Source organism: Neolamprologus multifasciatus, chromosome 20 (assembly GCF_963576455.1).
Source record: "Neolamprologus multifasciatus chromosome 20, fNeoMul1.2, whole genome shotgun sequence".
In the NCBI taxonomy this organism is placed as follows: Eukaryota; Metazoa; Chordata; class Actinopteri; order Cichliformes; family Cichlidae; genus Neolamprologus; species Neolamprologus multifasciatus.
In genome coordinates this window covers 32,286,987-32,302,267 of record NC_140458.1, presented here as the reverse complement: position 1 = coordinate 32,302,267, position 15,281 = coordinate 32,286,987, and the positions used below count along the sequence as shown (strand labels likewise).

The window sequence follows — 15,281 nt, the reverse complement described above, 5'->3', positions numbered from 1 at the left end:
CATTTTGTTCTTGTGGCTTTTCAGTTTAAGGCTATTATGATAGTAACACATATATTTGGTCTGTGAGGTTAGACTCCAACCCCCTCGTGACCTGAAATATGATAAGTGGAAGAAAATAGATGGATTGATGGCATCACAGCTGAAGACAGATCTGATCATCCTGATAATTGTGTTTTATTACAGTCTGGCTCATGTTTCTTACACCATCATCTCTATTCATCAACAGTCGAACACTAGTTTATCACGAGCTAGCTTTATAGCTTAAAAGTTATTTATTCTTACTAGCCTAATTGGAGAAGATGTCTCAAAAAATACTCATTTTTAAAAGCGCTACAGAAAAATAAGGATATCTTTAAGTAATTGACATATGACACGCATCTTTTCCTTTAGTATTTACTAGAGATAGACCGATCCGATATTACGTATTGGTATCGGTCCGATACTGACCTAAATTACTGGATCGGATATCGGAGAGAAATAAAAAATGTAGTGATCCATTAAATATCAAAAAAGCACCTCACAAAACTTGCGACATGGCGTAAGGAGCAGTATAGAGGCTGTGGCCTGCGGGACCTGTCGGGGGTCTGGTTGAGTATTTGTAGCCTCGCTACCAAACCAGCATTTCATCTCCGAGAAAGTTATCCCAGAGAGAAGTAAAGCAAGTGTGTAAGTTCATCTCTGAATGTTTGCAAAGCATTTCAGCGTTAAGCTTAACAACCGATATATGGAGTGACTGCCTCTTCTCTCTCCCTCCCTCTCCTGCTGCTACTTCAATCATGAAACTGATTAATTATCAGCTGATCGTCTTTTCTGTCGCCAGTCCGTCTCTCTTGCTTGTTTTTGTCCCACTTCATGCCAGAAAGAGGAAACCAGCTGCTGAACAACAGCAGCACGTTTAAGCTTGATAATCTGTTGTTAGAATTTATTTAATATTACTTTCTACACCAGGATCTTTTTCTATGTAGCTGAGGCTGGTAACTGTGCAGGGGCGGATCTAGCAAAGTTATGCAGGGGGGCCGATAGGGCATGAACAGGGAAAAGGGGGCACAAAGACATACTTTTCTTTCTTATTCTCATTTAAAATGTCTCGCTTTTAATAAATGATTATCTGAATCTAACACCCAAAGTTTTAATCTTGTGTAAAATATATAGAAGTCCATTACTGTATATAGTAACTATTAAGTCTAATATACCCTAGTAAGCTATAGTACTTTTTCCTTTGGGAAGGTACCATCTGTGCAGTCTGCAATTCTGTTGAAGAAAGATGTTGAATCTATTTAAATATTGTAGAAAAATAATTGATTTCTGTGCATTTTTTCACACTGCATCAAATTAAAGTTGATTACATCGATTAAGCATCATGAGGTGGAGGGTGGTTCCCTTTTTTTTTTGCTGGGAGTTTGCAACCCTATTAGTTAGGTTGCTTACTCTTTAAAATACCAGAATAGGGAGGATGGAGCAGGTTTAGGTTTATTAGATTGATCAGTATTGCTGAACTATGAAATATTTTGGGTGCAGTGTATTTTTTGCATACAGGTGTAACAGAATAGCTTTAGTGTTTGTTTGTTTTTAAACTTGAGTATGAACTTATACAAAATGCAGCAAGATATTTAAAAAGTAGTTTTATTGATTAAAAAACACTATATCGGATTCATATCGGTATCGGCCGATATCCAAATTTATGATATCGGTATCGGTATCGGACATAAAACAGTGGTATCGTGCCATCTGTAGTATTTACTGTGCTACTATATACCAAGATACCATTCTAAAAGCCATTTTATTCTTTCGAATATAAGATAATTTATAGGAAAAGACAGTGTGATAAGTTGTGTCTTTGTGTCCTCAGTGTCACAACCGTACTGTGACCTAAAATAAAGATGTTAGTAATTTTATTTCATTAAGATTTTAATTTCAAACCAAGCACTAAAGAAGCAGCAGATGATAATGATGATGGCGTCTCTTGGGCGGATGTGTAGCTTTACTGTGCATCTGCTCGAGCTCTGAAAGGCAATTTTGAGGTTGTTTTTAAAGTGGCATGATGCTTGAACTCAGAAAGTAGAGAGAGAAACGTTGAAAAAAGAAAGCTGAGCCCCAAAGCGCCATCTGCATAGCAACCATAACCTCAATACCAACCCTCTGAGTGTGGTGCAGCTGCTTTGGATTCTGATGTGTTTGATATGGCATCGTTGCAGACATTCAAAGCTGCTTCAACTGTTTTTGACAAAAGAACTGAAACAATAATTACAACATGCACTTGTGATCTTAAATTGCAGAGATAGGTAAAAGTATCTTCTGAGCCTGGAAACATTTTGTCACTCAGAACAGAAAAGCAAACGCTTGATGTCTCGTAACCTGAATAAATTCTGCAAAGGTCAGTTCAATCAATTGATCCAGTCCTAACTTTTCACATGCTTTAGTAATGATAAATGGCCTGTATTTGTATAGTGCTTTACTAGTCCCTAAGGACCCCAAAGCGCTTTACACATCCAGTCATCCACCCATTCACACACACATTCACACACCAAAGAGCTTTTAGAATTGCTGGACCACCATATGCCAATAATGATGCATAATTTAAACATATGGCAAAAGAGCCTTCAAATAACATTAGTAGTCACCCTCTGCATTACATACACGTAAAGCCACATAAAAAAGAAGAAGTATATTATGCCTCCAGGCAAAATAAGTCAGGATGGTTTCTTTTCCACGGTCTTGCACCAGTGAATCAAACTGTGAAATGGCTCAGGCTCAGCCTCTCTCCATGGAAACTGGGCTCAATATTGTCATGACAACCTTCAACAAAGGAGGAAAAAAATCATGGAAGTAACAAGGGGAAACAGTAAAAAGGCCTAATCAAGGGTGACAGGACAAAGCCCAGTTTCCATCTCTGACTGGTTTTCCTCTACTGAGCTCATCTTATTTCATGAATCACATCCTGATACATGTCACTCATCTTTCTCCAAGCCCCCCTCCAATGCTGCATCACTAACGTAGTTATTCAGGTACGGGAAAACTATCAGTTACTAGCAGGTGACTGCTTAGTGTGAATATAGTCATCAAAATGCAGCATTCAGCAAATGTTCCAGCTGGGCAATAGAGACATAAAACATAAATTTACAGAGGGCTGTTAAAGTGATATTTCCCCATGGAGTAAGTGAGATCATTTGTGTTGTATGTTGTAAGCATGTGGCTTTTGCGCTGGTGCAGTGACTCCAGTTGTAATATATGAACAGTACATTCTAATATGAAGCAAAAATTACCAGCTCTTACAGACAGTAACTAGAAACAAATAACATTCATGCATCAGTCACCCCATGCACCTCATTCGCCCACAATATAAAAAGCTTAACAGCATCTTAGAAATAAACTGAATTCTGGTGCTTCTTTAAATTGTGCAACTGGCAGCAGTGAAAAAAAAATCTAAAATGTTTAAACAAGCAAAAATGCATCTAGTTGGCACAGAACCAGCCAATCTCTTCTCTTTAATATTTAAAATGTGGAGTCCATTAATAAATCCCATTTTCTCTGGGAGGCAGTGGTTTTAATAAATATAATGTAAAAGCCGGCCTCAATCCCACATAAACAGGAAATCAGGAAAATTGGTTGACTGGAATCTGCTGTATTTACTAAAACACAGTTTACAGGAAAGTATCTTCTCTAAGTGTTTTTGAACCTATTTCAGTTTCTTTTGTCTCTTCTATGTAACATATTAGCTACTGTTACCACTTCCTTTCTTACCTGCACTGTATCACTGGCTTATTCTGCATTTTAACAGTCACTCAAAATCTGAGCACTGGTCAAAAGTGATTTCACCATCAGAAGGCTTACTTCAAGTTACGTATGCAGTATAAATGTAAACAGCTCAGAAATGTTCTTTAGCTGAACTAAACTACCGGCTGGGTTTCCTGCCAGACTGGTTTGTCAGTGTGGTTATCTAGTTTTTTTCTGGTTGGGTGGTTGGTTGTTTTTATACTTGTACTGTGCTTTTCTCTTCCTTTACTTGCTGAGTTGGCTGTGACTCAGGGAGTGGAGTAGGTTGTCTGCCAATCAGAACGTTGGTTGTCCAACCCCCTATCCTCCAACCTGTACCTCAAAGTATCCTTGGGCAAGATTCCAAGTTGTCCCTCAATGCATCAATCCAAGTATGTGTGTGGGAACATTAAGTTTTTTTTAAAAAAGTGTTGTATGCATGGGGCTTGTAGTAAGAAAGCACTTGCTCAAGTGAGCTCAAATTGAATAGAAAAGTATTATAAAAGTAGTAGTCTATTTACTAGAGCAGGGCGATATGACCAAAAATATTTATCACGATATACATTTGAAAATTTGCGATAACGATATAACTGACAATATAACTGACACTAGACAAAATGCTTTACAACTCCACAACTTTATTAGTGTAAAAAAAAAAATCAATGTATTTTCACTTAAACAAGCAGCTGTTTTATGTGCATTAAAGTCATATAAAAATTTAACAGTGCAAATGCAAATTCCTTGCAGACAGTTTAACCAAAAGGCATTTCCAGTGGAAACTGACCGACATATCCTCAGCATAACCATGTATAATATCCACAAAACTTAAAAAGAGGTTATACACACACAATACCATAATATTATGTTGAAGCACAGTACTATCACTCCGCGAGGCTCCGCCTACGATAGCCGTAATGCTCAGACAATCCATTAAGCGGTGCGGGTTCGTAGCTTAGCAAAGTCGTACTAAAACATTTGACAGATTTTCGAGCGCCGTGTACCACAGAAAATCGTTTCGACGTCAGTAAACACAACCAGAGTTCATGCATAAGGCACACGGGATTATAAAGGGCAATGTCGATTTTCGGAAAAATCAAAGGATTTATTTTAAGTGTGCTGTATTTTCCAAAACTTACGGTAATAATGACGGCCCGCTAGCATGCGCTACCAAAAATAGTGCTTTGTTATGTATCTGACAGACGAAAGCTAAACCAGTTCCACACCACTGGAGTTGCAGCATTTTTACAAACCAGTTCTGGTTCATCTGTTTCATTCTACGATCCGCTTTCGCCCTTCTCATTCTCCGTCTCCGGCACGCTTTTTCCACCATGTGCGAAAACAAAGGCACTGCTCATGCGCGTTTTACCCATGTTCTATCGCGATGTTTCATTTTCTTCTCGTTGCCCGATATGGCCCAGCCCTACTATTTACCTTGCACTTTTAGAGTATCTTAGTCTCTCTCTTCTCACACATAGCAGGAACACACACATGAACAACAGGAAACTTGCAAGCTAAGAAACATTCAACCACACTTTGCAGCTAAACACCACTATAAACAACTTTCTAACGAACAAGCAGACTCAAAAAAAATTTCTTTGATTTCTCTTTCGATCTCGTTATCTCAGTCTCACCATTTCATCTCTCATTTCTATGTCAGTTTTATTCAAAATAATTGATCGTTTTCGCAATATTTTTAACAAAATCCTCCAAACCACAGCAAATGGAAAATTGTTTATATGACTGCATGTTTCTAGTCACAAATGTTGTTTAAATAACTGGAACTCATTTCAGTCACATCCAGTAGTCGTGCAAGTGTACGTAACTTCCACACTTTTTAATTTCTGTAAAACTGAGATTAGGAAACATAATAACAGCATCATCTTCATTTTGTCATGCTTCTTATCTCAGTCTAACCAGTCTCTCAGTCCTCAGAGCTTTTAGTAAAAGACGGTGTGTACCTTTTTTATGAATACATGCCTTCTTGTTTTACACTTACCCATGACAACTTGCCATCCTCCCTTCCTTTGTTGCCACAGTGCTTTGCATTGCATTGCCAAGCATCAGTATGTTTCCCATGTGCAACGACAGTAATGACGATCATGCTGGGCTGAGGTGGATGCATGTGTGTCTGTGAGGATGTGTGTGATAGAAAGAGTGGCGCTTCTTGCATGTGGCACACAGAGAGAGTTGGAGATGAAGGCAGCCGAGCAGTAATTAGCGTTGCCTGTCATACCAAATCTCCATGGAGACGTGTTCTGTAAGTCATCTACACCTTTGGTACATAATCGTGGAAGCTCAGGAGAGCAGGAAGCACAGCTGTGACTGCCGTTACACCACTCTGAACAAGCACAGCATCAACCTGTATAGTCTGGTGTTCGCTCTATAAATAGCCATACAGTAGAGGTGCTGTGATGACACAAACTTTGCAATGTGCAGTGGGAAGAATATGTGGATGCAATGCAAGCTGTGAATGAAAATAACAACGCACGACGCTCAGTTTATCTTCAACATCTGGGAAGAAATTGATTTTATTTGATTTTCTGCATATAAATGCATGCCTACATGGTTAAACATCACACCCACACACTCAAACAGGCACGCACACATACACACATGACATCTTACCGGGTTAAAAACCATCACGGTCACCTATACAGTGCATACCGTGGAAATGTTAAACCAGTCGACTGTAATTGACCGTCATATTTGAGTACACGGAACAGGGAAAACAGGAAATGAGGCTTAAAAGGTGAATTATTAAAATAAGCTTTCATTGGTCAACAGCAATTTTAACGTTGCATCCACATGAACAGACAAGAAAAGAGCTTAATGACCTAGAGTATTGCACTGTGCTACATACATACAGCTGTGCTTATATATTACAAACATCTGCATCAGCATAGAAAGATTCTAATGAAGGTAAAATGAGCTTTCCCTTTGTTTATTTAACATAAGGCCACTATGGTAGACCATGAGGACTAGATTATAAGTCTTGAAAAAAGATATGTAACAAATATGTAACAGAGTTTTTACAATACAAGTAGAAGTGTTAACTTACCAATTGAATTACACTACTGCACACATTTAAACTCCATTACTCAACATGAGGCACAAGTGGAGATGATGATATTGTACTGTATGTATCTTTACCAACATGTACTGAAAGTCTTTTACCATCTAATCTAATTGAGTCTACATTTGGTCCTCACTCAACCAGTAATGATACATCAATTGTGTATAGCTAATGTAACAGACAGACAATACTGCTCCATTGATTTTCTTTTCTTTTGTTAAACTCTTATTGTACAAGGATTTACAAACAATGTGTTTCCTGGCCGGGTTCGTATCACGTCTAGTCCCTGGCAAAGTATCTGCATGTTTCCATGTGGTTGGTTCTAAAAAGCAGCAGAACAGAGACCACATAATAAAATAAAATAAAAAAATGTGGGTCTAATTTGTTGACATCGATCAGTGACTTCAAGTTTCCATCTTGTCCTTTTTCACAGTAGGTGTTTTGCTGTACAAACCTATATTCACAAGCAGATTTTCTCACTCCTTATACAATGTAGAGGTTTTGCTGATGTGTGTTGACTCCCAAAATAGACACACGATAATAGAAAGTAACATGGTAACGAATGTAATAACACATAAAAAAGGATGTTTACAACAGACTCACAAAAGCCCCTGAAAACTTTCTTTAAGTTTTAGGTCTGTAAAATTTAATATTCACAATTACATTTTTTTTTTTAATCCAAGTTGACTAAGAGTGTCTTTCTTGAAAACCCAGATTATCGAGTGTGTGGCTTCAATTTGAATTATAGTGACCGAACGCCAGATTCAGATTCAACTGGTGCACGGAAGAATGTGATATCACACTTTCTCGACTTCAAATCAGGCAGAGAAGTGACCTTAACGTCACTTTGGAATAAATCTGTGATGTTTTTTTCAGAGCCTTGGAGTCAAGCTATGACATATCCACTAAATAAAATGCATATGAATGGTAGCCATTTTTTGGAGTATCATACAATGCTTGAGCATGCAGTACATGTAAAATGCTCTCTAACATGTAAGTAAGTGTACATGTGATAAATGTGCTATGCAACTTAAAACAAAAGTTCTCATCCTGAATTCAAAGAATCTCTTCAGCAGTTCATTCAGGAAGGGACGTGTACGCCACTGAGGAAATCACGTTCTTTCTCCTTTTCATAGCCAATCAGCATCAGGTCAGAGTGGTGACCTCCGGCTGAGCATAGTTTCCCGTGGCAGCAAGGATGTCTTTACAGCTCTCTGTCAGGAAACACAAAGGACAGAATGACAATGAAATATAGTGACTTAGCATAAAAAACACTGAAACTGACCCAAGCGAGTGTGCTATAACCTAACAACAACGGGGTCACCACCCTTCCCTCCATTATTAATTAATCCTAGGAAAGAAGAAGCCCTAAATGTTGATACATATAATAATAAAAATAAACGTATTTCTTGACTAGGGATGCACCGATACGATACTGGTATCGGGTATCGGGGCCAATACTGTAAAATGTGTGTGTACTCATACTCGTAAAAGTTAACCGATACCATGAACCGATACCAACTTATTTCATTAATCAGAGGGTGGCTTGTCATTTCTGTTGTAGTTTTTTAGATTGGCCACTAGGGGGCCAATTATTATTTTATTTATTATTTATTTAATAATAATTATTTATTTATGTATGTATTTATTTTATTCCAAACAGAAGTGTTTATTTATTATTCTGAAAGCTCGAGACAGTGCCAATAGTTCAGTGATATTTTGTAAAATTACAATGAGGAGACTCTGCAATAATTTAACAGAAGTGCTTATTTTTCACTTGAAATTTTTTTGTGGTCATTTTTATTAAGATTTTATTTTTTATCGGCAGGGAATATAATAAAACCTGTCTTCCAATTCATTGCATTTGTGTGTGTGTGTGTGTGTGTGTGGTAGAAGTATCGTTTTTTGTACTCTGTATCGGCAAGTACTCAGATCCAAGTATCGGTATCGTATCGGTTTGAAAAAATTGGTATCGTTGCATCCCTATTCTTGACTATTAAAATCTTTATTTTCAACAACCAACAAATCAGTTAATATTTTAACTCTATTTCACAGACAAAAACAATACTTTTGTTTGAACTTCACATGGGAGCCAGATGTTTCACTGTGACCATCCGTGTTGTTAATGGAAACCTATTAGTGGGAATCATATCTGAGGAATCACTTGGGAATATGGCGGCTCGCTTGAGCTTGGAAAACCTTCCTCTTCTCATCTATATAGCTTCCTGCCACTTCCTCTTGCAGCACTTGAACTGTTTGCTACACTATTATGCACACAAACGGGTGGTTATCTCATCACAAATACACAAATACAATGTGCTTTTGAATCCCTGTGATGACCTTAGTCGCTGCAACAGCGCTGTCTTTTTGTCCTGTTCCTGATAACCATCCAGGCATCTTCAGGCCTGCATCCATCTATCTATTCCTCTAATTACAGCCACACTGCCCTAGTGAAATATTAGATGTACCTTTATATCCTGTAACCCTGTAATTCACCAAAACCATCTCCCTTTACCACATAGCTTTAAAAAGCGACTTTCAAATGTTGGCTAACAAATGAGTTTTTTTATTTTTAATTCTGCACTGAGCACTAAACACTGAGCACTTCTTGCAGATAATGTGCACTAAAATGTGTTGTGTACGTGTGACATAATCCACTGTAACAGACTGGGATATCATTATGTACATACTCACCAGATACCAGGCTAAGAATTGAATTAACCCCCCCTCCCCTCCTCTCTCTCACACACAGATTTGTATTAAGGTGTTCTGGCTTTTCTCAGCTTCCTATTGTTTTTGTCTCTGTGACCAGAATAGCGCTTACATGGTGACCTCATGAGCTGACCAGACAATTTTCCATTATTAGAAAGCTCAGTATGAAACCGAGGTCGGACAGTTTCACCCCATTTGTGTCATTTTCATTGTGTTTGTGAGGCTGTACATTTATATAGTGACAGATTACTTCGTCCCCTGAGTAAACCTGTCCACAAACATCACTTCTTCTCGTTTAGGACAGATTTAATTGTGCATGCCATTATAACTAGCACCAATTTACATCAACATCTTCAGGCACTGACAAGTTATTCAGGAACATTTCTGTATAATGAGCTGTTAAAAAAATACATGGGGTGTACTCTCCTAGGAGAAAAGCTACCATAAGTGCCCCAGTTATGATAAACCCTGGTAGTGAAATAAACCTCAGCAAAGTGCAGGGTTTCAGCAAAACACCTTCAGCAATGTTGGACTGTTTGCACACAATTGTCAGGATGTTGACTGGATAGTGCTCAGGGTGTCAGGAATCAATCCACGGCTGCCAAATATAGAGCCTCTTCTCATAAGAGGCTTTTGGGTAGTTTGGAAAGCTCATGAGATGCAGCGGTCATTTAAGCAGACAGAGATGGCAGGGTGACAGCAGAATTACAGCAACTTTGTCTCACCCTCACCCCCCATCTTCTGTTTAAGAATAATAGCGCTGCATTCAAATGTGTAGCTTACACGGTTATGTGTGCTGATGTGATCTAGAAGTCAATAAATAAATAAATAAACAATTCAAGATTTTCATCTTGTGTCTTTAACTGTATCATTTTTTCCTCACATGCTAGGCTTGGTACCTTGCGAACACTTGTGCACTAATCCTAACCTGAGGACTAACCGTGCACACAGAGAGATTGATGATGCAATTAGAGCTCAATTGATTTTCTATTGATCTGAGTGGTAAATAATGGTTAAAACAGGATTTACTCCCTTAGAGGTGAAAGACAGGTGTTTGAAGGGTCCTGTGAAACATTCGTTGTGCTGTTCATCTCTCTGTTCTTTTTGTTAGATCAACTAAAAGCACAATTTATGATGATTATTGAAACTTTGCTACAAGTAACTACTGATGTTTTACATTTCTTAAACATTTGTGTTTTTGTGTGTAATTTTTTACAGGTATTCATATCTTGCACGCAATGCACACTCCATGTACTGTAGGTATGAAGTTTAGAATAGCTTATAAGCACCACTGAAAGCATCTTAGCATCTTAGCCTTGCTAGCAGCAGGAAACTGTGATGGCATTATCTGTCAATCACTCTGTCAATCAAACTCACACTTCAGGTGAGACAAAAACATTCATCCCACAACTGTACAACATCTTTCCCAAAAAAATGGTAAAGATATTCATGTTCCCCTCAGGGCTAAATATTTTATAAAAGAAAAAAGAAAACATTGCTCCTCTTTTTCCCCCCCTGTATGTCATGGATCCTGGGCTGTTTCCTGAGCTTTGAATTTCTGTTTTGTACAGTCTTTGTTTAGCACATGTTTCCTACATGATTCAAGATTAGTTGTTCAATCCAGTCTTTCGGTTTCTTACTATTATTTTTGCTTTATTTTGCAATCTAGTTTCTGTTTGTCGGCATGGTTACAGTTTAACTTTAATTCCTGCCCCATGTCCCCTCATATCTTGTTGTTAAGCCTCTCTATGTCAGGCGTTTCCCATTTGTTACTTATTTTGGTTGCTGTTGTGTTCTTGTTGTTGTGTTTTGTTCCTGCTTGACTTCCATTGTCTCATTATCTTTAAATAGCTTCAGCTGTGTTTAGTTCCCCACCTGTTTCCCCTTCCCTCGTTGCCTCTTGCATATTTAAACTCTTTGATCTTTAGTAATTATACTTACTATCATAGCTAATTTATAATATAAGGTTTAATTTTAACATATAAGGTCATAATTTTACATATTAGCATAAAACCAGGAGTTACGTATGGATGCAAAAAATTGGTATTGTTAAAATTTTAGCATGACGATGTTGAAAATAGTCAATTGTCTCCATATTTTAGAATAAACTGTGTAGAAAAATATACATGCATGTACTCCATAAGTGAAGTTAAGGCTAAAGCCAGCAAGGGGTAATGCTAGTCATTGCAAAGGAAAGTGGAATTGTTTGTGAAAATGATCCTACTTTTCTTTTGATTTTTTTTTTTACCCCAGTTAACACTTTTCCAACAACTTTACTTTGTCAGTTGATGCTTTAACATATCTTGAATATGGCAACAGGGGTCCAATTTAGAGTAAAACAGATACTGACAGATAGAAGTTATTTCTGTGTGAGTATGCAGCATCCCTCAGCTTGTCAGTCATATCCAACCCGCACTTATTTTTTCAAATCAACAAGGTAGTGACAGCCAAAATGCTAAACTTGGAGCTTCATATCTGGCTCAAATGCAGCATGTACTCACCAGTTTGAACGCTGGGGTTCTCTGAGGTTAGGAGGAAGCAGGTGCCCTCTTTCTTATTCTTGTCTCGGCCTCGGGAACACCGCAATGTCCACTTTTCGCTGGGGGACAGCGGCTGGGTCAAACTACAGCCTTCCTCATCTGAAAGGGCCACATTTGCATCCCCGTTCTGTTTGGAGTCTGGACAGGAAGACAAAAATACATGCCAACATAAATGGCAAAGTTGATACAGACCCGAGGGCCCACACAAAGGCAGACAGAGGTATATTGCACAAAACTGGTATTTTTCTGTGATGAAATCCAATTTGACTCAGATGCTAGCAGAGGTAATTTAATCCCGGTACGTTGCTGTCATTGAGACTAAGTGCAGTTCATCTGTCAAGCAAACTCTACAAAACCTACAAAGTACAAGACTTGAAACACGATAGCTCTTTGTACTACTACTACAGTGCAACTTAAGATTAAAAGGTCAGTTTTCATGGTTCACACATGATGCATAAGTTTGTCCTCCAACCTACTGCAAGTGAATGGATGGGGTTTTTTGGTGCTGCCAAGAACAATTTTAAGTAATAAAATAATCTCTCTAGACTGAAACACTTTTTTGCCCCCACTACTCTTAGTGAGGGCACAAAGAGAACATTTGTCAGGAAGCATCTCCAGTGAAACCATGTTACTGCTTAAGGTTAAATAGTGTGTGCTTCAAAAACAAAACTGCCCCAGAAAACCTGAGCACGTGAAACACCGTCACATGCATGGTAGCCACAACAAATGGTTAGTGAGAAAACATACCTCTGACATTTTAGAGAGTTTAAAAATTGTACTGTAGCCTCACCTGAGCGGTTCCTACTGATGTTCTCCTCAGGAGCCAGTGGACACGTGTCACTCTGAGTACTGTCTCTGTGCGAGTTTGTTTCTGACTTCCCAAACGAGGCTGAGTCAGTTGGAGCATCAGGGTTTGGGTTGTGCTTCTTCTTCTTTTTTGGCAGCTTCTGTTTTGCCATAGCCAGCGAGTAGTACATCCCAAAGTTATTGACGATGACGGGAACCGGCATAGCAATGGTCAGCACCCCAGCCAGTGCACAAAGCGCCCCTACCATCATGCCGAGCCACGTCTGTGGATACATGTCTCCATAGCCCAGTGTGGTCATAGTGACCACTGCCCACCAAAAGCTGATGGGGATATTCTTGAAGTGTGTGTGATTGCAGCCTGTGGGGTCATTAGGCTGGATTCCAATACGCTCAGCATAGTAAATCATGGTGGCAAAGATTAGCACACCTAGCGCCAAGAAGATAATAAGCAAGAGGAATTCATTGACGCTAGCCCTCAACGTGTGACCCAGGACACGCAGGCCTACAAAGTGGCGCGTCAGCTTGAAAATCCGGAGGATTCGAACAAACCGGACCACACGGAGGAAGTTTAGCACGTCATTGGCAGCTTTGGATGACAGACTTTTCAGAGCCAACTCCAGGTAGAATGGTAGAATGGCCACAAAGTCAATGATGTTGAGCATGTTTCTGATGAACACTACTTTGTCTGGGCAGGATATTATGCGCACCAGAAATTCAAACGTGAACCAGACTACACAGATGCCCTCCACGGTGAAGAGGATTGGGTTGGTCACTATTTCGTTCCTTGTGATGTTCTTTGTCATGTTGCCCTGTACAACATGCTCCGTCCAGTTTTGCACTTCGTAGAAGGCATCGTGGGTCTCCAGGCAGAATGTGGTGATCGACACCAGGATGAAGAAGAGAGAGGCAAGTGCAACTCCCTGGAGGAGAAAGATAATGACTGTTAATCAATACAATGTTATGTCAACCCACAATTAGTGAACAGCCAGTATAGGGTTTCTAAAGCTCAAACCACCGTCTGCATGATGTGTCCGTGCTAGAAACGAGTTTTCAATTAACACGATATATAATAAGACCTCTTTTATCTTCAAACTTCAAAGTTTAAAAAAAAAGGATGTGCCAATCAACTCTCGTGTGTTGAAGGATTTTATTACTGGGGGAGGTAATGAGCGTCAGTTGACTGACAGTATGCAAACACTGTATTTATGTATCACTGGAAAACTTAATGATTTAAGTTTGTTGTGACTGATCATTGCCTGTGAAGCGGTTTCACATAGGAGGATAAAAATGAGCCCTCAGTATCCCCAACTATACTGACTGAATGCAAAAAAGCAGGAAAAAAATAAAGAAAAAAGCAATATGACACATACTAACAACCAAATTATATCTGGAATCATTTCCAGAGGAATATTTGTCCAGTAGCTTGACTAATGCAGCAGCAAGATAGCTGTGAATTAATAAAGTTAACATTTATACTCAAACAATTTCCCACATTTAACAAACGCAATTTTTTAAACATGTCTCCATGTAAAATTTTGCCAAGTAAACTAAACCCGAATCCAAAACATTCACAATCATCCACTAATCATCTGTGTAACTGAGATATGTGAAAGCAAAGGTCCTAATGAGTTCACGTATGGCTTGCTGGCATGTGCTTTGATAATTACTTACAAGTATTTTTTGAACCAAATGCAAGCACATGCAGTGTTGGGAAGTAACGGAATACATGTACCGCCGTTACGTATTTACAATACAAAATATGAGTAACTGTATTCCGTTACAGTTACCGTTTAAAAAGGTGGTATTTAGAATACAGTTACTTTGTTTAAATAAATGGATTACACGGCGGTACTTCCCTGTTTCATATTGTGGCGGGTCAGGACTGTTTGGGTTTTGTTTGACAGCTACGTTCTGTAGTTCCAGGCGGCAGCGTTAGGGTTGCCATGGTTACAGGGTGACGCTCTCTCTCTGCGTGTTTCCTGGGTGAGAGAGGCCTTTTTGTTGTTGTTGTGCTAAGCTAATAGGCAGAATGCTACCGGCATAGCTCTAAAGAATGTAGCATCATAGGCAGTGTAGTCCGTGCTGCAGGGAGAATGGACTGCCATACCTGTTAAGCCAAGAAGAGTGCCTGACGAGCCCAGTTGTAAGTAAGCTATTAAGACTCGACTGTACACCGTGTTCGTGTTTTCCTCCAAAAACAATAAGTTCCGTTGGAGCAGCCTTTCAACGCCTCTCTCTGTCTCTCGCTAGCAAAGTTGACCCAGACAACAAAGTAAAGCTAGTTTTCGGCTACGAGCCGACACAGAACCCACCATATTAGCCAGAGGTCCCTTTACTACGGTTCGGAGCCGCGGACCTTCAGTAACAGTAATAAATCACAGCAATAGTACATTCAT

The 15,281-nt window shown here is 39.1% G+C and overlaps 1 protein-coding gene across 1 annotated transcript in view; it reads right to left on the bottom strand.

Annotated features, from left to right (window-relative positions):
- Positions 1-2,351: 2,351 nt before the first annotated feature.
- Positions 2,352-15,281, bottom strand: part of kcnc4 (potassium voltage-gated channel, Shaw-related subfamily, member 4) — a 33,208-nt gene continuing 20,278 nt past the window's right edge. Inside the window, exons 2-4 of the mRNA XM_085145243.1 lie at positions 12,869-13,805; positions 12,040-12,216; positions 2,352-8,040 (exon numbers count right to left, since the gene is read on the bottom strand). Coding sequence (XP_085001369.1) covers positions 7,973-8,040; positions 12,040-12,216; positions 12,869-13,805 — 1,182 coding nt within the window. The 3' untranslated portion in view covers positions 2,352-7,972. The remainder of the gene's footprint in view (positions 8,041-12,039; positions 12,217-12,868; positions 13,806-15,281) is intronic.